This window comes from Gallus gallus, chromosome 4, assembly GCF_016699485.2.
Source record: "Gallus gallus isolate bGalGal1 chromosome 4, bGalGal1.mat.broiler.GRCg7b, whole genome shotgun sequence".
NCBI lineage: Eukaryota > Metazoa > Chordata > Aves > Galliformes > Phasianidae > Gallus > Gallus gallus.
In genome coordinates this window covers 13,032,885-13,057,764 of record NC_052535.1, presented here as the reverse complement: position 1 = coordinate 13,057,764, position 24,880 = coordinate 13,032,885, and the positions used below count along the sequence as shown (strand labels likewise).

At 42.4% G+C, this 24,880-nt stretch overlaps 1 protein-coding gene across 2 annotated transcripts in view; it reads right to left on the bottom strand.

Annotated features, from left to right (window-relative positions):
• TRPC5 (transient receptor potential cation channel subfamily C member 5) overlaps positions 1-24,880 on the bottom strand; it is a 96,235-nt gene that overhangs the window by 47,980 nt on the left and 23,375 nt on the right. For both annotated transcript variants that reach the window (XM_420310.8, XM_046940503.1), the window contains exons 2-3: positions 19,592-19,990; positions 3,855-4,376 (exon numbers count right to left, since the gene is read on the bottom strand). In XM_420310.8, the coding sequence (XP_420310.3) occupies positions 3,855-4,376; positions 19,592-19,969 (900 nt within the window). In that variant the 5' untranslated portion in view covers positions 19,970-19,990. The remainder of the gene's footprint in view (positions 1-3,854; positions 4,377-19,591; positions 19,991-24,880) is intronic.

Below are 24,880 nucleotides of genomic sequence, written 5' to 3'. Positions count from 1 at the left end.
GATTTAGACTGGATGTAAGGAAGAAGTTTTTTACAATAAAGGTGGTAAGGCACTGGCACAGTTTGCCCGGAGAGGTGGTGGAAGCCCTGTCCTCGGAGACACTGAAGATAAGGCTGGACCAGGCTCTGAGCAACCTGATGGAGCTGTAGATGTCCCTCTTCATTGCAGAGGATTTGGACTAGATGATCATTAAGAATCTCTTCCAACTCAAACGATTCTATGAAGATAAATCCCTTATACTACAGAGCATTTATGGGAAAGCCTACTTTTCTCTTAGTACAAGAATTCCTATGATCTCATGAAGATTATTTCTTCCAAAAGTTGGAACTGAAGAAGTCTGGTTTTCACTGCCTGCCTGGAGGGATGCTTACACGGCAGTAGTACTTACCTGGATGGAACCTTTGCAATAAGGCCTATGCTAAATGTGCTGAAGCAATGTAGTTTCCCTCACCAATCAGCCCTTGATCAGTCTTCTGTGAAGACTGAGGGGCTCGCTCCGGATTAAGAGATGAAGTTGCATATATCCTGAGCATGCTTACTGGATTCCATCCAGGGAACAGGGAGCTGTATTGATGGTAGGGCAGATTGCTAATTACTTGCTAAAATTAACATACAAGATCAGATTTTTCTCCAGTTAGTTAGGTGCCAAAACATGCAGATAATTTAACAGTGGAATTTCAAACTGCGTCAGCAAGATAAGCGTCTAATCTCCAACAGGTTTTAGGCACTTACCCAGATTATTCTGTTTAAAATCTGACCTCCTACTTACCTGCATATTTAGCAACCTAACTAGCTTTGAAAACCTTTCCTCCAAGGATTCAGTTTGGAGCAAGAACTACACATAGGTGCCTAGGTTTTCCCATTAAGACTTTTTTCAATCCTGTATGTTCACTGCTCGACATCATCAACCTGCACTAGGAATTTGAAGGCTGCTATTGTTCTGTATCTGGAGCAAAACTAGCACCTACTTTTCAGTATCAGAGTGCAAAAGAAATAAAAAAGGCACAGTGGTTTCAGCTCAAATGTCCAGGGGGGGGGGGAACACTGAATAATGTCTGCTGAAAAGTACTCTGAATTCCCTGTCTACTGACGCTTGTACAAAGCAAGAGTAACTCCGAGTGCTACTCTCTACCCAATATGCAGCACCTCCATCCAAAGGCAACGATCTGTTTACCAACTCCCTTTTAAAACAACTTCACTAGAAAGAATCTAGAAGTTGAACATACCTGCTTGATTGAACTGAAATTGAATCGATTTGTATTTTGTGGGATTTTTTGACATTTATTTCACTCAAAAAGAAAAAGACGCAGAAAATTTTCTCTTGCAATTTGTCTAAAATCAATGTGAGATCACGCATCCCTTACGATAAATATAAAGAACTACCAACTGCGGCAACAATTTACAGTCCCAGAAAATATCTGGATTTTCATCTATTGCTATTGGAGATTTGACTTGTAAGCTTGTCAGTGCTAAGACATAAAATACTTCTGTGGAACAAGATGATCTTCTTTTACAAAGTCTGCTGTTTCTGCGGAACTGCCTTCCATGAAACCAATCTTGTTTCTATTTTCCTCCTTGTCCCTCAGAAAAATTCTCTTAGTCTGATACTTTTCAGTCATGATTAAAAGGCATTTCTCAGCGTCTCCCACTAAATGTTCCTACTCTTTTTTTTTTTTCAGAAGCTGGCAATGACATTCGTATCTTGCTTGGTATTTTGTATTGGACCAATTAAGATGATGAGCAAACTACTGCAAGATTTTGTTGCATAAAAACATTATGCTGCAGGCTGCATCAAATGTTTGTGAACAAGCAGGTACGATGAGGTGGTTCAGTAGTTTCCTAAGCACCTAAGTTTCAGTGGTTTCCTAAGCACCTTCATTCTGTCCCTGCCCTGGTAACAGCATTAGCTGGCAACACAGTTTGTGCTTATTTGCTATCATTCATGTGCTGGAATTGTCATGAATATTCCACAAAACATGGAACTTGTCCATATGTTTGGAATTCAGTCAAGTATGTCCACCCCCATCCCCTTGAAAATAAAAAAATAAGGATGAACACTGTCAAGCAAGCAAGCCTATATTAAGAGTTTGTTACTTGAGAATAAAAGAACCTGTTCAGCACTACATTTCAAATACATTGAACCTCTTCCAACTTATGACATCTTAATATGAAAACAAGATGAGGGGAAGTCACAAATTTGTGCTTGGGTGTCAATAGTAAGCCTGAACTGTAACACAATACCAAACTGTGCAGTGCTGGAGGTGTCCTGGCTGCTGAAGGGCACACATGAGAGTTGTGTCTGTGGCTACCTGGACAGTAAAAAAAAATGAAGCAGTTTCCTGACCTTCCTAGATTCAAGGAACATCTGAACTGACACGCTACACTACAATTCTCCAGACTAATTCTACACTACTTGTTTGTGTCCCTAATGCACTTATGGTGTTACCTAGCACTGTCAGCTGGCGTTAAAAGCAGAAATTGACATGAAGACCAGTGAGCCCAGTGATACTTTACTGGAATAGACCAGCAAGAGCAGTAAGTGACCACATGTTACATTCTAGAAAGCCTGAGGCTTCACCTCCAGTTTGCTGCAGCGAGAGGCTGACGCTCAGGAGGCAAAACAGACCACAGGGAAGAAAGGAAAATCTGCATCTTTCACTTCTTGACTGTTTTACCTAAGGTGACAAGAGCAGCCTTTCTGGGAGGTGGAATGTATCTTATCAGGCTGTCCTCATCTGGGTCAGTGTATAAGAAAACAAACCCTCAAACACAGGGAAAACAGTGAGAAGAATAATGTGCAAGCTTTTCCACCATTCCTGTCACCCTCCAGACACAGAAGAATATAACAGACATTGAAATTCACTTCCTCAACCAAGCAAACCAAATTCCTCTTTCAGATAACCTAAGAACATTACTAGCCAATAGCAATGTATCATCTATTAAACTCTGTCTAGATTTGGAAAGAGAAAGAAATTCCAGAGCCAACTAATGAAACTGTTGTCAGCATTCTCCTTGGGTTCATAGCCTTTATTGAATCAACTTGTAAATCTCTAGATCTGCAGGGCTTTTGAAAGGCTCTGTGCCCTTTACCTATATTATGTCTTTCCTTTCTGGTAATGCGGGCAGAAGTCTGATTTGGGAAGTGATTCTAGAACCCTGGAGGCATGGATAAATCAAGAAGCAAGAACCTACCTGAGATGCTTTGGGTGTAAATTATTTGCATGATTGAGATCTACTTCCTAGCATCACACAAACATTTTCAAGTAAAAAAAAAACACTCTGTTAATGTGGGAACCTGAGATACTGAGTGTGTCCTTGTCCTCTCCTGCTTTCTTGTGCTGCTGTAGTTCCTGTAGCCCTTACAAGTTAGTGCTGAATGGGTGCTGGGAACTGTGCGACAGCTGAAGCAAGTGAAGAGTGTATTGTATTTCCTGCAGTCAATAACTCTATGACAAACCCTTCTAGACTTTGGTTCCTGTATAAAAGCAGTTACTGGGAAAAGCTTTCAGAGCAAACAAACCAGTAAATCTTTGACCGCTGTTCTTTGTAGGGGTTGGGTTACAATGAAAAGGGACTCCAGTATCTTTGAAATAGAAAATGCCAGTGTCATAGAAGCCATAACTTCCTGCAGCAAGTCCCACTCCTGCTGGAAGATTTCAGTCCTGCTAGCAGATTCACACTGTCACAGCAGTGCACTGAAACTCCAGGCTGTGACTAACCCACCTGCACATGGTTCTCCACTTGATGCAAATACACCCCCACTGGTTCCCATCTAGCAACCACATCTTTCCTAAACAAACCTATCATCAAATATGTGCAGCCTTCACTAACCTTTGCATTCAGATGGCTCTTACCTCTTTCTGGTGGTACTTTATTGCTACCTTTAGCTTTGCCAAATCATGACATTTTTGGGGGTCCAGCTCTTCACTTTGATCATCTCTGTGATTGAGAATAATCTCTAATTCTCGGGAACTCCGTGCTTGATCCAAAAGGTCCTTAGCAAAACGCTTGCATTGCTGAGAAAGCTCTTCGTATTCGGCCTTGAACTCATTTTCCACTTTGCTGAGCTCTTTCAGCTCCCAGCCCAGTCGAAAGGCCGTCAAGATGGGGTCCTCACTCGATAAGGCAATCAATGAGGGGCTGGCTAAGGCTTTGTAGATGTTCAGCCTTGACCTGGAATGCCTCAGGCTGTCCACCTCCGAACTGGAGACACACTCCACACAATTGCATCTGATCTGATGTGGGCGTGGAATAGTTACCCGTCTTTGGACAAGCAGTTTGATGATTTCATAGTTGTTGGTGTGAGCCGCCAGCATTATTGGTGTGATATCTGGAGTGAATTCGGAAAACTGTGTGTCCATCATCAAGGTTGGAACCTATATAAAGGGAAAAACCAAAGTCATATTTCATTCGGGACAGCAGAAAACTGATGTTCCTCCTCCATACTGTTATAAAGTGATCTCATAATAAAACAAAGTTTTTATAACACCCTATGTGCCTTAAATCCTGTTGTGTTTGTGTGCATGCACACAATTCTATTCTGGCAAAACCCTCTTGCCTCAAATCTTGACTTTCTGCCCCCAGAACAGAATCAGGTTGGTGTAAAAGTAAGTCACAATCCCTTCTGAATGCTTTATACGTGAATTCTGTCTGAAACAGCTACTGGTTCATATACCAAGAGGAGAACTTTCATAGGAGAAAGGAAGACAAAGGCACAAGTAATTACACAGGAAGAAAAGCCTAGAAACACTGAATAGATTTCCATAACTATCATTATTTCCATTATATACATGCACTAGCAGGCCAGGAACCTACTGACAGCAGGCCCTATACAAACCGAACCAAACTCTGGTCCACAGTTGAGCAAAGCTCTTCCTCACCTTTTCCCTACTATTTTTATTTGAAGTTACTTTTCAGTGGAAGGATATATTACATAACTGCCCTCAGAATAGATTTGTTTTTATTTTAATGGGTTTGAAAAAAATTTAAATGTAAAATTAATGAGCCATAGTCCACTACAAATAAGACACTCCAGGGTGTGCATTATTCAGCTACCGTTGCACTTCTCAAAAGATGAGCTTAATGCACACCCTGTTGTGTCTTATTACTATATGCAGAGTGCAAAATTAGACCGAAATGCTCTTACATCCCAAGCACGCAGTGTGTTTCCATTTGCAGCACAGGCAGCTCTCTTTGTTGTGTGTTAATCATTACTCAGGCATACTGTACTTCGTGTGCCCACCACTCCTGCCCTGGCAGCTGGCATCCTGCTGCTCAGGGGGTGATTGCTGGTTTTGGTGAACAGTAGGCCTGCTTCCCCTTGCAAATGTCAAAGGCATTTCATAGAAACAACTGTCAAAGAGTTCTAACGACAGGAAACATTACTCAGTCCGTAAAAAAACAAAAGTAAAGTAACGACAACTAGCGTGTAGCAAGCAGCTAGCAATCTTTCCGTGGGCTAGATGTAAGACAGGTTGTGAGACAGTGAACCCCTGACCACTGAGACTGATTTCCCTAGGAGTGAATTGCCTCTGTAGTACTAAGATGCTGAGGACTCCTGGGATGGTGCTGATTAACAAACCTCTACATGCAGCAGCACTCAGCCTATTCACCATGCAACGCTTTCCCAAAGGCCAGCAGCACACTGAGGTATGGGGTCATTTACTGGAGCAGAGCATAGTGGGAGCCTGGAGGCATTCCTGGAAATACTATGAGTTTGCTACCCCAGGGGCAGCATCTGAGGAGTTAAATCACACACAGGGGCAGTCATTGCTAACAAGATTCTTCCCACAGAGGCAGACAGAAGGGAACCTATAAATACAGCTCATGGCTGGGAAAGCAGAGAATTGCGGTGATGGCTTTCTGCAGGTCATGAAGGGCTTGGTGTCTCTGTGCAAGGTTGGATAATGGTATTTTAAGATCTCTGGTAACAAACAGCTGAAAGCAGCTCTCTTTGTAAGGTCTGTGACATTCTTCCTTTTCCTTTGCTTAGCTGGTTTAGGTAGTTTGTTAAATGTCAAGAGAAAGGTGCATGTTCCTCTTTTCTTTCTCTCTCTGAAGTGTTTTTAAGCCCTGCTGCTTGCATAACTGCCTTTATCTTTCTTCCCCTCCTTTCTCAGTCAGTTGCTGGCTGCTGCATTCAGAGCCTCTGCCTCAAAGGAAGAGCGCTTTCCCCCTCTCTATCACCCCTATTACTGTCAAGTTTAATCTTGTTTTCCTGTATGGAAATTACTGTACCCAGAGCTGTAAAAAGAATTTTCAGCTTTGTACAGATGAGGTATTCTTGTTGCTCAGCAAAGGGAAAAAGCCTTGTAGACGAGGTGGTAATGTTACAGGTGGGGACAGGGCTACAGGGCTGAGCGTGTCTGCTACTGTCCTGCTCCTGAGGCTACCTAAACCTGGATCCAGGGCTCTCAAAAGAGTTGTCTCAAGGCGTGGGATCAAACTGGGGGTATCTGCCAGCTGATCTCCCATCCCTTACTGTGGCTGCTATCACAAGCCCCCCCCTCACCGTGAAGCTCTGCTTTGGTAGGAATCAGGCAGCCACTCTGCAAAAGATGTATTTGCCTGGGCAGCTTGCAGCACTTTAATTAAAAGGACAAGAAGGGCAATGGCAGTGCAGAGAAACAGGGGCTCTCTGGAGTCTGGAAACAGATCGACTTAATGCCTCACATTACAGGAACAGAAGCTCACTGCTGATTATAGCTGAACAGCAAAACAAACCAGCAGAACACAGAGCAGGAATTGCGCAAGGGACGGCTGCTGTGGCTTCTTCCCTGTGTCTAAGTGATCCAAGGACCATGCACTGGCTAAAAACAACATGGCTCGCAGTGATCATTTTTGTTGTTGTCTTGAACAGCTCTTTGATAACTTGCATCTTAATGAACAAGCTGTCTTCTTGTAGAGATGGGGCTATGCAAGAAAAGCCTTTGCTCCTAAGGCTGCCTTCTGCCTACTGTCACCAGAGGGGCAGCAGATATTACCACAAGACGCTGTAATTGCTGATGTTCCTCCTGCACTACTGACAGGTTGAGTTCACGTTTAGATCAGCTTTTTCTGTGTCTTGGGTTAACTTAGAGTGATGGAAGCAGAAGTGGAATAAATTATTTCACCCCAGAGGTCTCTGCTAAGCTTTCCCAAGGTTATTTTCATTAAGTGACCTGAATAACAAATTCTTTTCCATTAACCTCCCCAGCTGACACAAGCTGTTAAGCTGAGTCCTTCAGAACCTTATTGTCAGTGCTTGCATAGGAGCATGTGCCATCCCTGTAGTTTGTCTTGGTAATGTTCGCTCAAGAAATTGATGCCACTACTAACAACTAGCCATCAAATGCTTGGTACCTTCTTTCTTGGATTAATCCTCATAAATGTAGGCTGCTCAGCACTATACCACCGCTTCTCTGAACGATATCACAGTGAGTGAAAAATGGAGGGGGGAGTGAAACAAGCTTAGTTCTGTAGAGGAGAAGAAAGTGGAGGATTAGCTCACATAAAAGCACCGTTCAGTATGGCAAAGCTCTCCTCTGAGCAGGAAAACAAAGTTTTCTGCTAAGTAGCACACTGCTGGAAAGAAGCCCTGGGTAGGAAAAGCAGGAATCGCTGCTCAAGCTAGCAACTAGTATGGTGTAAAAGGGGAAGAAATATCAAGAAGAAAGAAAAAACACAACAACAATGACAACAAACAACAAACCAATCCGGTACTGAAGAACTGAAGGCTGTGATAGGCATTGTAACAGCTTTACTTTGGACTAGATCTAGAGTAGTCTGAGTGCCCCCAGAGCACAATGTCTGGGTTAGAGTGGTAAGAAGCAATCCAGTTGAGGGGTTTTATGCTGCTTAGCAGTGTGAACCACAGCAACCTAAATGGATGGGACAAGGAGATACCTCAGATGGAGTCAAAGTAAATATCAGGTTTAAACGCTGAAGAATTTGCAAGCAAGCTACAGGGTTTATACAGTATCTGTCATCGACCTCAGCAAATTAATAAGGACAAGTAGGTGAAAAAAGCTGCTCTGGAGAGAAACCTGCCATCAGGTTAAAGATGTTCATTCAGCTTTGATGAAGGAGCCTGGCTCTGTCTGCTATTTGGGAATGGCTTTCTGTTTGTCTTCTGCCACTTTCTACTGACAGTCCTCCTGATTACAGCCTGGTAACCCTACTCCCCAGCCTCCTTCACGTACAGCACTCCGCAGTGCTCACCTGGACTGCAGTGCTCACAACTGCTGTTTCCCCAAGTAAAACCCTCAGTGCTCCGGGCCTGAACTGAACAGAAGGAGGCAGGCAGGAAAGCCTAAGCACAAACCCCTTCACTCCCAGCTCTGTTCATCTGATAGCAAGCTTCTTGTGTCAGAGGCTGCTTAAATATGCATCTTGTTTTGAGACGCACTGAAAATGTTCATTAGGAACGCTACTACTTTTACTTGTTACAGATGGAGTTGTCACATTCTCAGGCTATCTCAATTCTGTAAACTAGCACCATACCTGGGCCACTGTAACAAACTGTGAGTATAACCACAGTAAAACATAAATACACCGATCAGCATTATTTTCAGCTAGGACAACCTTTTGATTGGGCTCTTTATTATAAAAGATTCTCCAAGTGCTAAAACAATGCTCTGTTAAACAAAACAGAGTCGTACAACTTCATGGAAGATTTAAATGCAATCCAAGCACAAATGGAAGCTTGGGTAGTTTTTTGAGCAAAGATTTCCTGTTTGTAGTTTATTTTTCTGTATGCAGCTCTATGGGGGAAGTGCATATACCATCCATGAGCATTGTAGCAGGCGTAGACAATTGCTGTCATTCTAGAAAGATTTTGTACTACGTCAATTCAGCATGAGGCTCAGTGGTCAGAAGGAGCTTTAGCAGTGACTGATTTTGTTCAGAATCACAGTCATGTGGCACTTTGAGACACAGCTCTATAAATAGAGAACGGGAGACAGTGTTGCTAGACTGCAGATCAGCCATGTTACCAGCAAAAGGCTTGTGGAAAAACATCTGTTGTGACCGTGTGACCATTCTCATCTTGCTCCCTGCCTAAGCCCAGAAACGAACTATTTCATTGACAGAACACCGCGGGCAATTGTGGGGCTCAGGGGAAAATGCTGCACAGCTCTAAAAACCTAGGCATTCCTATTAGGTGGTACAGTAGTGCTGACTTCAATAACTGAGTATCTTCATCAGGCATGCCTTGGGAGACATCTTTTATTACTGAGAGTGATGGCAGTTCCTATATTTAAAAGGGTGTTGTCTTTTTTAACCGAAGAACAATTCACTGAATGAAATATCATTCAGTTAATGAAATATAATGAACAGCACAAACTGATAACGAAGTAATGTACTTTAAGGGGTTTTGTATTGGTTATGAGCAAGTTCTTATCTCCGGTGCAAAGTCTGCTTCATTGCAGACGTATTTTTGGGCAAGCTCTGCTGCTATCTATGTATTTTGGCAATTTCAAAACAGCTGTCCCAGTCCAGTTGAAGAAAAGTGTCCTGACCTGAAATGTGCTCAGGAGCTTGTATGTGCATTAAGTCAAATAGTCTCAGCACCCTGTAGCAAGCCAAACACTGCGATAAAGTTACTAGATGAAGTATATTAACATTAAAATACATATCACTGAATTTAAAACTACTAGATATAGCACATCGTTACTGAAATAATGCAAAAAATTAGATTAGTGATTCTTATATGACCACACTTTGTTCACTGCAACCAACAAAACAAACGCAAAATACATTAATCAGATATTTTAATTCAGCTTCTTATTTGTGAGCTAAAAAAGTTGAGACAGACCCATGAGATTGGTTATCAGAGCTAAGCCAAAGCCCAGCACATGTGACTGTGGCAGAGCTGCATCTGAGCCTGCGCTCAGCCATGCGTTCAGGGAATGCAGCGCAGGCAAAGATTGTCAAAAGATGTCACCACTCATGGCTCATGCTACATAATTTTCTCTTTTTCTGTGGATTAAAAAAGGAACCCGGAGAGAAGCCTTTAGAATGAAAGGATTTTGCAAAAATGCATTTAAATGGCTTGGGGCAACTCATTCCTGACAGAGCACTTTCTTCTCTAAAGCACTGCCAGTTTCTCATGCAAGTGGGGGAAATGAGGAGGTTGGCGATTAAAACTAAGAGTACAGACAATGCAGTTTATTCTCCAGATCACAGGGATGCTTAACAAGAGTCAGATAGTTTGTGCTTGAACCTCTTGTATTTCAATTAAAATCTTAAGATCCACTTGGCCCCAAATTCCTGCCTTTCCCAAGTGAAGTGCCGAATCCAGTAGGAAGAGCAGCTGTGTCTGAAGACACGATCTTGGTCTTGCTCAGAGGTGGAAGACCAGGTGGTGGTGTGCCATGAGCAACTGCACCCTCTTCTGGCTGTGACTTTTTTTCAGCAGCGTAAGAGTGGCTGAGAACTTGACTGTTCATTGTATGTTTTGTCACATTATCTTGCCTATGATCAACTATCAAATAAATCTCAGTTTTCTCTCATGCTGCCATGGCTTGGGGCTTGCTGAATAATGATACTTGCCCAATTAAAACAAACAAGGTACAAAAATTCTGGAATATTACAAATCCGGACCTTAATTAAGCTGCTACAGAAAACGTGACATAACTGAAATGTGTGCTACGGATCTATCCCTGGCCACTTGCTAATTTGTTTCGTGAGACCCTGTGATACCAAGCTGGCTATAAGTCTAGTATTGCTGCCAGGAGTAAATTGAATTCTCTCCTTAAGTTCAGATAGGCAGACAGGATCATATGCCTGAAGCAGTCTTTTTTCCCATTTGAAACCATAAAGCTGTTTACTCATTTTGCACTACTTTTCATTTCATTGCCATTTGAACAGTTGCTCTGTGCAGGAGCTGCTGTTTTGTTGGTTGTTTTATTTATTTTTTTTAATGAAAAAGAGCTTGACAATTTTTAATTTTGCTTTTATGCCCGAAGTTAGTTTTGTTACAGAGCTGGCTTAATCCAGTCCTGTTAATTTCTCAACTACATTAAAGGCCTTGGAACATCACTGTCTCTTACATACTTTTTAAAGAATTTTAGGTATAAATTCTCGCTTGACCTCAAACATGCTTAAATACTGTCCAGAGTTAGCTCAAAATTTGCAGGCTCGGCCTTCAAAGCCCTCTCTGTTTTATTAAGGCTATCTTTCAAACATTTTCCAGATGATAGTTTTCCTGAGAGGGAGGAGTTGTCCAACTTTTTAATTAATTTTATCTGATCTCTGTATTCTTCTTTTCTGACTTAGTGGTAACAAGGACAAGATGTGCTAAAATGGTCTAAAAATCATGCCGTCTGTAGCCTTTCATGTCATCATCTTTGTACATAAAACGTCCCTATTTCATGTAATTTATTGCTGTGTGTGGATGAGAGATGTTTCAGTGAGTTTAGGTGAGGTAATCTGTTGCTAACGGGGCTTGGAAACAGAGAGCCTTTTTGCTTGGAAGGGGGGTGGAGGGTTACATTGCTACTGAATCATATAACTTGAAAAAAAAAATTAAAGAAGGTCAGATTTCATCGTAAGACAACATCACAAAGTGGAAAGAGTGAGTGCATCTGGTGGCAGCCCATGCTACTTGATGCTGCACAAAAGACATCCTGATGCTCACACAGCAGGTGGCTGTTTCCCTCCATTTTGACTTTTAGCTTGTGCTTTTTGGCATCTTTTTTTTTTTTTTTTTTTTTTTTTTTTTCCTAACCAAGAAGACTGTGGATTCTGAAAAGATCCCAGCATTTGTGCTAGCAAAGAAATGACAACCTGGAGAGGTGGCATGGTCCCACGCAAGAATGAAATCTGTGCGGTTGTGATCCTCCTGTACCACTCCTTCAGCACTGACAGCCTTTGTCACTTCTAACGCAAAGCAGTTGAAAACACCAAGCAGGTGATATTACCCCTCCTGCTGTAGAGGCCTGCTCTAGCTCACATCTGCCTTAAGAGTCTCTAAGTGGAGCACACAGGTCCTCACCTCCACAAGTGAAGTACCAACAATGCATGTAACCATGAGCCTCTCGCAGGCCTAGAGTGGTTCTTGTGTACTTTTCCAAGGCAATGATGGAGCGCAGACCTCAGATACGCTGGGTTCCCTGACTGTAACAGCACTGGATTGATCAGACAGAATACTCCTGTTCACAGTTGATGCCTTTTTGATTTCCCCCACTCACGTTGCCACCAAAAGGCTCTGCTCATCACAGCCTGATCATCACTGCTATATCGCAGATCATCGCAGGGATGAACAAGCCATAAAGATGCTCTTCTAACTTGCAGGTGCAAGCACAGCTATATTCAACAGCCTAATTAAGGTTAGGGGGCTCCTACTAAACAATTCTGCAATTCTTGATAAATCTTAGCCAACTGCTTTAGAGGAGCCTGTAATTTCAGTTCAGCTTCCCCATACAGACCAGCTTCCCTTTGACGTGTTGCAACTCTAGCAGCAGGCAGACTCCCCAGCACCTTCAGGTCAATGAAGTCCAGACAGCCATGTCAAATGCCCTTTCTGGGTGCCAGAAGTCATGCAGACCAGAGGCAAAAATGTGTTATGTGATGTTGAAGCACTGGTCCAAGGGAGTAGCTAATGTTGTATGCAGGACCCAGGAGCAAAGGGGAGTGAATAGACAAGACGCATTCATGGATGCTGGGTGGGTAAAGAAAGGCTTATGTAGCAATCCAAACAGGACTATTTTTCCCTACAAATAGTTCGCTCCAGGCAGTCCACCCATGCACTGTTATCACTCCCGACTGAAAATACACACGTTACTGCACAGAACACTCTCTCCTTGCAGGATTTCAGACTGTCAGTAGCCAGTTCATTGCACTGCATTTCTGCTTTTATGAGCTGTGCTGTTAGCTGATGCAGGCAAGTACTGAGATCACACCCATAAATGAATAAAGAAAACTCCCTGGGAAGCACCTCACATAACAGCACTTCCTGACTCTCCCAGCTGTCTATATGCTAGATGACAAGCATGACATGGTTGTGTGCGCTGTGATGCAGTTCGCGGACTGACCCCACCAGCCGTTCCAGGAGCTAATAACAGACCTGCTGTTAGCCCTGGCAAAGGAGCCAGTGACTTATTTGCCACTGTCAGATGTCTGGTAGCTGGCACCACAGCCTGCAAGCCTCAGTTCCAATGCTGCTCATTAGTTCTGTGATAAGGCACTGAGTTATACTGTTTTTGCCTTGCACCTTCCCATAGATTTAAGATTATTTTGAGAGGAAGGCATTGGGGAGGGAGGAAAGAGATTCCCAGTTAGATATAATCATTAACTGAAGTGATCTTCGATTTCTCTGTTTAGTTTAATTAGATGGAATTCATTTTGGAGGCAGCCGCCGATGTCAAAGGCACGTTAACTATAGCTGTGAATTATTACTGCATCAATAAAAAATAATGAAAAGCCTGGATGCTGGCAGAGCCATTAGGCTTTGGAGCAGTAACAGCCCAGTTTTCTGTTTTCAGACAATCTTTCTTCCTTACAGTGCATTTCAAATATTTTCATACTGAGAACCCAAGGCTGGGTTTTTTCTCTGTTGCTTCAGTTTTTCTCTATTGCTTCAGTTTTTCATTACCTCCTCTGGCTGCGAGCACATCCACCCAGGTTCAGCCTCCCTCTTTCTCTCTGGACTTCCCATTAACATGGAAACAGCTGGTTTGAGTCATACCAAAGGGCACAGTATCTGTACTGAGTCATACCACCTTACCTCTTACCTTCTTTGTTACTGCATTTTTGCTGTGGAGCACTGTAAGATCAGGTCAAGCCTATGCACTTCCCTGATACAGACTCCTGGGTTTCCAGAACCCAGCACTTCAGCCTCTCTAAATTAGCTGTTCTCCTTTGTAAAATCATGGAAGAACATAAATGCTGCCTGTATGTATTGACCAACACTGCAGAAGAGCATTCTGGGCTTGTTTTGATTCTTTTGCTGTACCCCATGCCTCTGTAACACCCCATATTTGCTGGCACATGCCTTATCCATCATGTCCCAGAAACAGAGTGTACATCCAGAATACGTTAGCACTACCAAACAAGACACCTTCTCTGTCCGGTCTGTATGTGAATCCTCTACCTGCATCCATCCTCAGCTCATGGGTAAAGAGTGAGTTTTACAAGGCTTAACAATTTTAGGCAGGAAGTCTGCAAGTCTCTCCTTTGCCTTTAACCATAATAAATATCAAGGAAACCGACCTTTTAACTGCAGGAGATGGGGTAACATTTCTCACGGTCACAAATCCTAGGTCCTCTGGTCCTACCACAGGCACCTCTGTGCACTTTGCCTGCAGGTAACACAGATCCACAGTAACCACTCAGGCAAGCCATGAGGAACATCAGCAACTTCTAAAACCCTTCTCTGATTGTCTGTAGAATCTAACTCCTACATAACTAACAGCTCATCTGCTTCCTTCGACATAAAAACTCCCGTCAGTGACTGCACAGGCCTGACAGCGCTAGCAGTGAGCTTAGACATCCCATACTGGCAAGTCTGCAGAAGTCATGGGCTGTCGGTAGGAAGGGCTCAACTTTGCACTGGACTGTGCATAGAGGAAGAAGAACCCTATGTGAGTAAGAACACTCAGTTAAACCACACTGTATCAGGAAAGTTACTGGATCTGGACAAGAATAAAATGGTTTAATGCACCATTTAATCTCTGGTTCATGAAAGAACGGTTTCGTGGCTACTGATCCATTACATTTACACCGATTGCAGCAGATTTTCACTCATTAGTTCATCTAAGGGGATTTTTGAGATCAAATTTTACCTTTGAAAATACTATCAAGTGTAGCAACCTTCTATCAGCAAGTATCTGAGGATTAGCAACTAAAACTTCAAAACTTGCCTCCTATTCTCTAGTTTCCCCTTCACAATCATATCCAGGGGTTACTTCTTGTTAAGATTCCTCTTTTGAAAGACATAGAGATAGGTAGCTGTTGAAATTCCATTGACTCACAAGGCCTTTGGACCACCGTCACAAATTGAATCATGGTCATAAATACTGAGATCCCTTTTCTTTTTATTCTCATTATTGAGGAATTGCATTTGTAGTCCCATCTGTGAACCAGATTAATTCGAAACCATCTGCCACGAGCAAATTGCTAATTTTGGCAGATACCAGAGAGATGCTAGTATCTTCCTTATGTAAACACTTGATGTCAGCTCTGATTGTTGTGAAGAAAACAGCTACCAATAAAGGTGCTTATGGCTACACCATGCACATGGAGTCATTCAGACAGCTGATTACAGCTCCTTAAAGAATGGAAGCGGCTCAGCAGTCAGCAGAGATTGTGCCTGCTGCACTGCAAGTATCCCCTGTAACAAGGCAAGAAACAATGCGATATCTGTGCAAGCTGAGTGAGCTGCCCTGTGAGCCGTGATGCATGTTTAACAGGGAGCCACGGCCACGTTGCAGAATTCACACAAGAAGCTATTGAAAATTCCTGAATGTTCCTAAGACTTCATCTGAAGTAAGAAGGAAATTCTGTACTGATTTCAGCAGGATTCAAAAATTACAGAAATAAAACTATTACTAATGATAAATTGAACATGATTGAAATACATGGGAAAATATGAATTTTCAGCTTTATATTTCCTCTTCCTTCTTAGAGCTGTTTAGATGCAGACCGCAGCCACTGAAACCACAACCCAGTGTACTGATGTTTGAACAGCCAAAAAAATTTCTAATATGACTTCCAGCACAAAAACAACACACCAAACTCTGAAGATCAAACAGATGGGGAGGCAGAAGATTTTACTGCGAAGGAGAACTTTTTTCATGAGGCTTCATGTACATATATATTCCCTTGCTCCTACAGCAGTACTCAATTCATAAATGAAAGAAATCACTTCGTATTCCCTGTTAACTCTAAATCCAGTGGCACATGTGAGCATGTCTGTATGGTCTTCCTGTGGCAGCAAGGATAGATACTTGAACCAGGATAGCTCTTATCTCCCAGGGGTGACAGCATCTTTCCCAACAGCAATAACTTCATTAGCCACAGAGCTATTCTGACTGTAACTGGTGAAGTCTTCTCCCCAGCTTTTTCAAGAGACTCTGAAAACACTACAGAAAAACATGCACTAAGATGTCAGGACCAAACAGAACAGAATTGAGGAGAAAAGTACTAAAAGAAAATATATCTGCCTGAACACATCACTGTTCAGCATGCTCACTTATCTTGTGCTTTGTAGAGGTGTGTAGAGAAGGGCTGATTTGTGCTCCTGCCTCTCACACACATGTAAACAAAGTCACTTCTTCCCCTCCCGAGACACCCCTTACGCAAACGGCTGCAGTGCAGGAGATTTGTGTTGTTATAGTTACTGGCTACGACTTACCCCTGCCATTGTCACAGTATTTTCAGTAAATGGCGCTTAAACAGCAGCACAGCAAAGGTTTGCAAAATAATGACTGCTTGCAGTCCCTAAAAAACAGGATGCGAACATCTCTGTTGCATGGTCCGTCTTCTCAGCTATTTCTATCTGTCATACATCACGAACGAGACCCTGAGTCTCTTAGACAAGGAACACAACAAAGGTCACTTCAGATATAAGAAGATTTTCTGACTTCTGCTCCCTGGGAAGGTCATCACACAAGGGAAAGCAGAGCTCTTCCCCTCAGGCGGATGAAGAGTCAGGTCTGCGCCCAGGACACATCACCTTTTGCAGGCTCTGTAGCTGGTGAGCCAAGCTTTGAGGTTAAGTCTGAATGGGAACATAGTGTTTTCCACCCGTTGTCCTGTGTCTGGGTGCATCTTTTGTTATCTAGACATCGAGAACTTTTGCTATTTGTAGCCCCACGAGAGGCTGGAATAACGCAACCTGTGACATTTTCAGTTGGGGTTGCAATACAAGGATAAGGTTGTGGGAATGAGCAAAATAAATGCCTGTAAAAATGGATTACGCTGCTCAGCTGCCTTGGAGATGCAAAGAATAATTAACTGAGCTGACGTGAACAAGCACAAAAAAGAGCAGCTCCTCATGCCTGGCAGTTCAAGAAACAAGATTTTGGTATAGTGGCAAAAAATAACTTCTCAGAGGTAAAAAATAAGAAAATGGGAGCTAGAGGGTTTTGGCAGAGCCCAGACTCCGTTAGATGAAGGAGGAGATGCATTTTGCATTTAGGAGCACAGTCAGAAGATGTTTTCTTCCCACTTCTGCCTGGTGTGCAACAAAGACAAAGAGCCAGCCCCAAATGGACACAGGCTGCTACTCCTGAGCCAAGGAGCTGCCTTCACACAGGTTTGATCAGGAAAACTGAACCTTATGTACGTTTCATGAACAGATTAACTTACACCTTATATACAAATGCTATAATACTATCTTACAAATTCCTCATCCAGGCATAAACTATTCCAAGAGGTATGAATTTTGGTAATTACTCAACCAAAAAAAAGCAGGTTTCTGTATGTTTTTTAAAGATATAAGTAATTGATTAAGACAAAGTTGTGCTAATCTGACTTAACAGGTGCTTTCTGTGAAAGTAATTAGGTTTGGGATTCCCAAAGGACTTTCTGAGAAAGGGTCCAGCAAAGATAAGTACTGAATGTGTGCTGATACTAGTCTGAAATTAGCCTCAGGAAGTCATGTTCTAAAAGCTCTCATATATTGGTTCTGTGATTTGACAAGCTCACTCGTGCATCCCAACTTTGCTTAACTACGTACTTCTTTATGTTCACTGTAATATTGACTGTACATGAAATAAATGTTAATTACCATCACTGCATGGACAATGAGTGAAACTGGAGAAGTGAAAGGCCAGTCCTGCAGCCTTCTGCTGGCAATACTTCCTGCAGTCCACAGAAGACCCTGAACCATAAACTGGAGAAGTCAATTCTGATTTCTACACAGGATCGTGCATCAAGCCAGTACCAGTCAAAATTGTACCAATGAAATCTGGTCTTGCAACAAACCTTGTAAATAAAGCTGAAACTGGCACTGCATCTCTTCTCCCACACATACTCCCCTTCAAGTTGTAAACTTTGCAGCAGATATAAAACTAGGTAGAGAATGAAAGCTGCACACTGGCAGACTGATAAAACTAGAAAAGAAAAAGACAGGCCTACTATGAAATGCATCATTGACAGAGAGATGCTGGTGATTAGTTTCAGATGCAATAAATCCATCTTATTTCATGGGCCTCTGTTCCCATCAAGTTATGCCACCAAGGCGTTGAATTTGATTGGACAGAAATTTTGGTGTTCAAGAAATCTCACAGAAATCCACAAGAATCCCATCTCTTGCTTTTCATGATATTTTAGGAGAAACTTGTCATTAGCCTGCAATAATTACTCACAGTTCCTCATGCTACCTAGGAAAACATTTAGTAATGTGATCTATCTTTCTATTCTCCTTTCTGCTACACGGGGGTATAAGATGATCAAACTTCCTAGAAGATCAATAAAAAAAAAAGGCTCATTCTTCATCTGTAGCTCATGCCTTGCTACTTACATTTTGACACTTTAAAACCTAGGACTAACGTTTCAGCGTTTAGGTCTAGTAGAAGAGATTCTCCATCACTTCAGGGCTTACATCACATTGCTATGGCACGCTGAAAGTCGTTTCTAAATACTAAGCTGAGCACTCTTCAGTGTTGTCAGTGTTGACCTGCAGTGTTTCCTTTTTTGCTTATGTAAAACTGCTATTTAAAAACTATGTACCAAGGCCCACCCACTGAAGAAATTTCTACAGCTGAATGATAGTAATCTTTTTTCTTCCTTCACACACAAAGGGCTGCATCCAAGTAGATTTCAAAACAGGACTTGGGAAATCAGAACCATCAGTTCTGAAAGCTCCTTTCTAAGCACAGAGCTTGTAAAAATTGACAGTGGTCAGTAATGCATATAAACTATCACAGTTATTGGCAGTGTTAGGCGCAGATGAAAGAAAGCTAGGGACAGTGTGATTCATGACACTTGAAATGATAAGATTTGTACTTTGTGTTTTTTCACAAAGATTCTTATATACCTTAGTGGCAGCTTTGTAACTAACAATCTTTTCTACAAGACAAAGCTGTTCATTGCTCAGATATATAGCACCTCAGCTCATGCTGTAATGTTAGGTACTGACAGTGCATTTCTGAACTAGAGCTCCTCAGAGATGAAGACCAAGATACATGCCTGTACCACAGCTAAGTACTGAAAGCTAGCAGACTGATTCCTTGCTTACTATTATTTATAAGCTTATATGTTTTCAGGATTTACTTACAAAAAGCAATTCCACTTATTAATATCAGTGCAAGAGCATGGCAGTACTTCATATTTATAGATTGTAATATAATTTCAGACAGCCCCAAATTCCTTTACAAAGTATGTGTCTATAAATCAGGCTAGAAATCACTACGTCCACAAACACTGTAAGACTAAGAACACTGAGTGAAATTGAAAATGTTGAGTTCAGTCAGGCTGAGCACATTTGCTCAGACAAGAAAGTTATCATCAAAGTACCACATTTGCTCTGGGCATTTAAAGCAATGAATGCGCATTAAGGACTTTGTTTTATGACTCTTGAACAGCACCTTCTCTGTGGAGAATCTCTTTCCTAACACAAGATTTTTTAAGGTAACAGCTTAAAACTGAACTGAAACACTTGACCAACCTGTTTTTCACCACTTGGCTTCCTGTAATTCAGCAGCAGCTCCACAGCTCCCACCACCTCTTTCCGTATTGCATACAGCAGAGCATCTCCCACATACACGCAGTGGCTCAGAAGTAACTCCATGATCTCCAGATTTTCGTTCTCTATGGCTATTAAAAGGGCACTCCGACCAAGAGGATCCATACAGTTAATGTTGATGTTGTAGTAGATCTCTGCCTCTTGTAAGGCATGTTTCACACTGGCATAGTCCCCCTTCTCCACAGCACTGAGGTAGGCCTTCTCTTCCACTGAGAGCTCTGCCTCTGCTCGCACAATCTGTAGTGGGATCCGATCTCTGTATGGTGAATAGTTTACCTTTTTGTAGTATAGCTGGGCCATTGTTCATAGTGACCAGGCAACCTGTCGGGGAAGAATAAGTACACATAAGTGATAAAACAGACAAGCAAGCCCTGTCTTTTCATCATGGGGGACAAATTTCCAAAGGTCTATAGAAGTAAAAGCTTATGATCACTTTTTAAGGTGTTTCATTCTCAACAAAATGACTGCAATGCTCCACGACTAACCCCACATTAAGGGGTTACCTGAAAAAAGTAAGGTTCCCCTACAGCTCAAAAGAGAATGCCAGACAGCCAATAGTTTAAATAAGGTATGAACATTATTTCATTGGTTTCTTTTCATTCTGAAAAGGACTGATCTTGTTTATGGTTTATCTACTACCTGTAATTAGGTAGATTTCTCATCTTCAGGTTTTTTTTTTTTTTTCATTGCTTACTGTTCTTTTCTTCCCTCCTTGTTTTCATTGAGCCATGTTCTCAGAATCGAAACCACCAGTGACAGGAGCTGCTGACTTACACCCCTTATTTACAGCAACAAGATTTCTTTTGATTATTTTTGCTTTTTCTTCTGTTTCCATCTCTTAAAACAGTTTTCATTTTTCCATAATGTTTACTTTTTGACGAGGTCACACAGTTATTTTTAAACTATGCATATTTTTCACCCTAATTTCTCACTCCACATTTATAAATACAATCTAGATAGGACGATGGAGACAGCCCCCACCTTGTCTTCCAGGAGCAGTGATGTTGTTTGTAGTCTAGAAAAGTGAGAAGTAGTAAATCCTGCCCTGGCATGAGTATGGCAAGCTGAAGAAATGACTGCTCCATGGCTCAAAAAGCCTAGAAGGTAACTGAAGTCATAGGGAATACGGGAAGCCATTCACACTCTCACACTCACGCAAAAATGGAACTACAGTAATCTATCTCTGTTTGGCATCAACAAACCACACCAAATCAGGACCAGGGGGGTTAAGGCAGCTGTAACTAATTCAACTAATTGGATGACCATTTCCTTTCCCGTTTCTGTAGAAAATGAGCCAGACTTTTATTCCATTTTATTCCTGTATCCAGGGGAAAGAGGTAATGAGAAGCATGACCTTGTGGTTCAGGAGTCAAACCAGGAATGAGATTCTGGGTTCTGCTTTCACCATCCCCCTGCTTGCCAGAAGGCAACCATGTTCAGCACAGCCTATTTGCATTTCGCCTTCAGCTCCAGTTATGGGCCTGTTGCAGAGGGAGTGGGTGGATCTGAGCTCCAGCCCAGCTGACACTGCAAAACAGTGGGTGGCTGTAGCACACAGCAAAGTTACATCTGCGAATTTCCTGGTGAGCCAGAGATTTGTAACAAGTTTGGCATACCAAAAAATGTGCTCACTAGGTGTCCTGGTTTCTTACGAGCACGAGGAAAGTTTTTGTTTGTTACATTTCAGGAATTATAGTTCCATGCACATATGCTTCAATTTGATGGCACACCGAAGATCTGCATACAAACCTCTGAAAACGTACAGGCTTATTTTCCTGATTTCTAAACTAGTAGCTTATGGGTGTCTTTGTTTAATTTATCAACTGTGGGATCTGTGCTCTGAAAGAACATGATTTATTCAGGCAAATCAGTGTGCTAGGATAACTGTCAGTGCAAAAAGCCATCTCCCAGTTTGGTCAAGTAAGAAATGAAACTGCCTTTGGGAAAGCGAGGGTGAGCCCCACAGGGAAGGGAAGTTTTGTGCCCTCGTGAAGATGCAGCTCACAGAAGCAGGGACCGGGTGAGACTGGTGTCAGGGCACAGTAGCCCTTTGTGGACTCCAAAAAACCCAAGATATTCTGACAAGTACAGCTGCTGAAGTGGAGCCTGATATTTTTCACTGCTCTTGAGCTTAATTGAATGTTTTGTAGATGGTGAGTAACATTTGCAGTGAGTTATAACAAATGTCACCTTATGAAACATCATGCCAGCATTGGTTCCAACTGTCTTGTAGAAAGAAAAAAAAAACAAAAACAAAAAGAAAGCTTCAGATACCTTAACTCCTCAGTGAGACTCCATTTCCCACTACAACCTCAGCCCAAGAAAGTACTCCTTCAGTACTTCAAGCACATAAGAAGCTGCAATAAAACTAGATGATAAAGACTCACAGGATGATAGCGTGAGAAGAATTCAGGGCAAATCATGTGTATAGCCTAACACAGATTGTCTACTGCACTTGGAAATGATGGCATGCAAGTGTCAGAATTAATACATTTCTGCCTGGGTTACGTGGACAACTTCAGCTAAACACTGAGCTGTTGAGCAACCACTCAGGTGAGATCCAGCACAGCTACAGACGGATTTTCCAAACCTGATGCCTTTCTCTTCTGAAACCAGAGAACAGAGCATCAGCCAAGCACACGCACACACTCCGACATGGAACAAATGACCCCAGTGATGCCAAGGATCACTGTCTCTCTCACAGTCTCCTCCCAGTGCCAGTGATCTCCTGGAAGCAGCATGACTTGGTGAAAGAAACAACCAACGAGTATATCCTGGAGCACTTGTTTTTTCCAGAGTGGTACCACTGCCTGCTTAACAAATGAGAAATGACAAATAACACCGATGAAGTCCAGATAAGGAAAGGAGTAGGCAACTCTCAGATGCCTACAGAGAAAAAAAAGTTAAGTACTCGAAAGCAGCAAAAATAAAAACAGTCACATTAAAATTTTGGAATCTGTGCAGATAAGCCTGAAAACACACTTTTTTTCCATACAACATCTTTTTCCAGACAGGCATTTCTACTACCTGAGTCAATATTTGGGGCAAGGAAAGCTTTTTGTTTATTTACACTTGATTGCAGGTGCATCAGAGAATATCCAGTGGCTGGCTATCTGCAGCACAAACAAATGCAGAAAATGGAGAGAACCACATAGCAAAGATAAGAGGAAGATGATTTATCACTCATTTTAAACTATTAACTCCCTGCTGTTGAGTCTCTCTTCCCCATAAACTATTAGTCCAAATCTCCAAGCCACTTCAGCCTGACATAGCCTGTGTGCTGCCTGGCAAAGAAATGAGAGCCTGAGCCCTTGAAAAGCAGCCATACCTGGCAGAAACAGCTTGTCTGGCATGCAGTAGGAAGGTTTCCAACTGCATTCGTCTAATGACACAAAATGACTTTTCTATCCTAGCAAAAATTTCTCAACATCGTCCAAGACTCAGGTCAGACACAGCCATGCCCTGCATCAAAACAGACAAATTTCTCTCTCTGGGGAGTGAAATGCCACTAGAGTTGCAACTGCTGGGTTTGTAAGTCCTCCTGCCACCCTCATTTGGACCAGACTCTCGAGATGGACACATTAAGATCACAAGGGAACTGTTTTACTTCATCAGAGGGCAGGAGACAGAACGAAAACTACCTTTTCTTTCTGCTGTTTCTCATAGGAGAGAACAACGTGAAAATTACCCCAAGTTCATATCAGCGTGTAGCAGCATGAGAAAGGGCAGCCTGAGCCAAGTGAGGAGGGGGCAGAGAGAAACAGGGGCCAGGGAGCAGCACTGAATGGCTGCCATGTGTTAGAGGGATGTGGTTAATGAGAACAGATAGGCAAAGGTCTCTCAGCAGCACTGCCTTTCCCCACTGAAGTTTTCATGAGTATTCACTACAGATTTTTTTTAGGAGCTGCCCTCCCTTGCACCCTACTTGACAAGCAGTGCACACCCACACACCTCCACATCCCATGGGAATGAAAATAACCTTCACGAAACAGAAGGAGTAAAACCGAAATGGTGGGAGCCAATGCCAGTTTACAACCATGCAACCACCAGGCCCCCTGGCATCCTTCCTGGCTTTTATTTGCTTTTATTTTCATTTGACTTTTCTTGATGCTGATGAAGCAGTGGAAAAGCACGTGATTGCTGAGCTCTCCGTGCATGGAAGCAGCAGCAATTTGCAGGGGTCCTGAATTTAGCTGTAGGAGCTCACTGCTCCCAGCTGATGAGAGCAAATCAAATAGCGGATCGTGAACACAGATCAATAGACAAGAGCTACCTTTCCACTTGATGCGACTCCGTGCGAGCAGCCAACTCACATCGCGCATTAGAGCAGACAACAAAACACCCCATCTGCCAGATAGAGCGGCTGGTTGTTCCCTCCCACTGGAGATTCACTCTGATACATGTTGGCAAACCCGTGTGCGTGGCTTTAAATGTCACCACAGCTTCTTCCTCAGATCTGCAGAAGGGTTTATGTGCTGGAAAGCCTGCTTGCGCGAGCCCAGTAGAAGAGCTGATCTCCTGCAGTACACGTGACCTCACTGTCTCTCTCCATCCTTCTCTCCAAGGCTGCTACTTCTTTTTAGTATTTCTGGGAGAATATTCTCATTTCTAAGCTGGACCTTCAGCTGTGGCAATCACGGACCATAGCTGCTCAAATGGCCGGACTCCTCCATCCCGCCTCGGGGCTGTGCGCTCAGCAATATCGATCTTTTTGGAAAAGGTTATAAACCTGAGTTATGAAATAGTCCAGAAGGGCCACTTAAGTAAATAATATTACATTCAGTTAACGAACCAATTGAATTTGTGATTGGATCCTTCTTTTAAGTGCTCTAGATCTTATTTACTAACAACGCTTGACTGGTCTTATGCCTGCTGTAATCTGAGGAAATAAAACTTACTTTATAACGTTCTGCAATTGCTTTTCTTCTGCAAAGATACTCTTTTGTCCCAGAAGATTGCTTTTTCTATGGAATTTGGTGGAAACTAGATTGCTAGCCTAAGTTTCACTGCCTCTCATGACATCTCTGTATCACGCTCACCACTCCTCACATCAGAAACAAGAAGTTTTTCCTGCACTGCTAAATGCAAGAAGAGCCACTGTTGAACAAATGTATGGCCTTGTAAGTTTCTGAATATTATAAAATTGCAACAACCTTCTGGTATATACACCAGTGTAAGTTTCCTTCAGAAAAAGCTTTACGATCTCAGAAA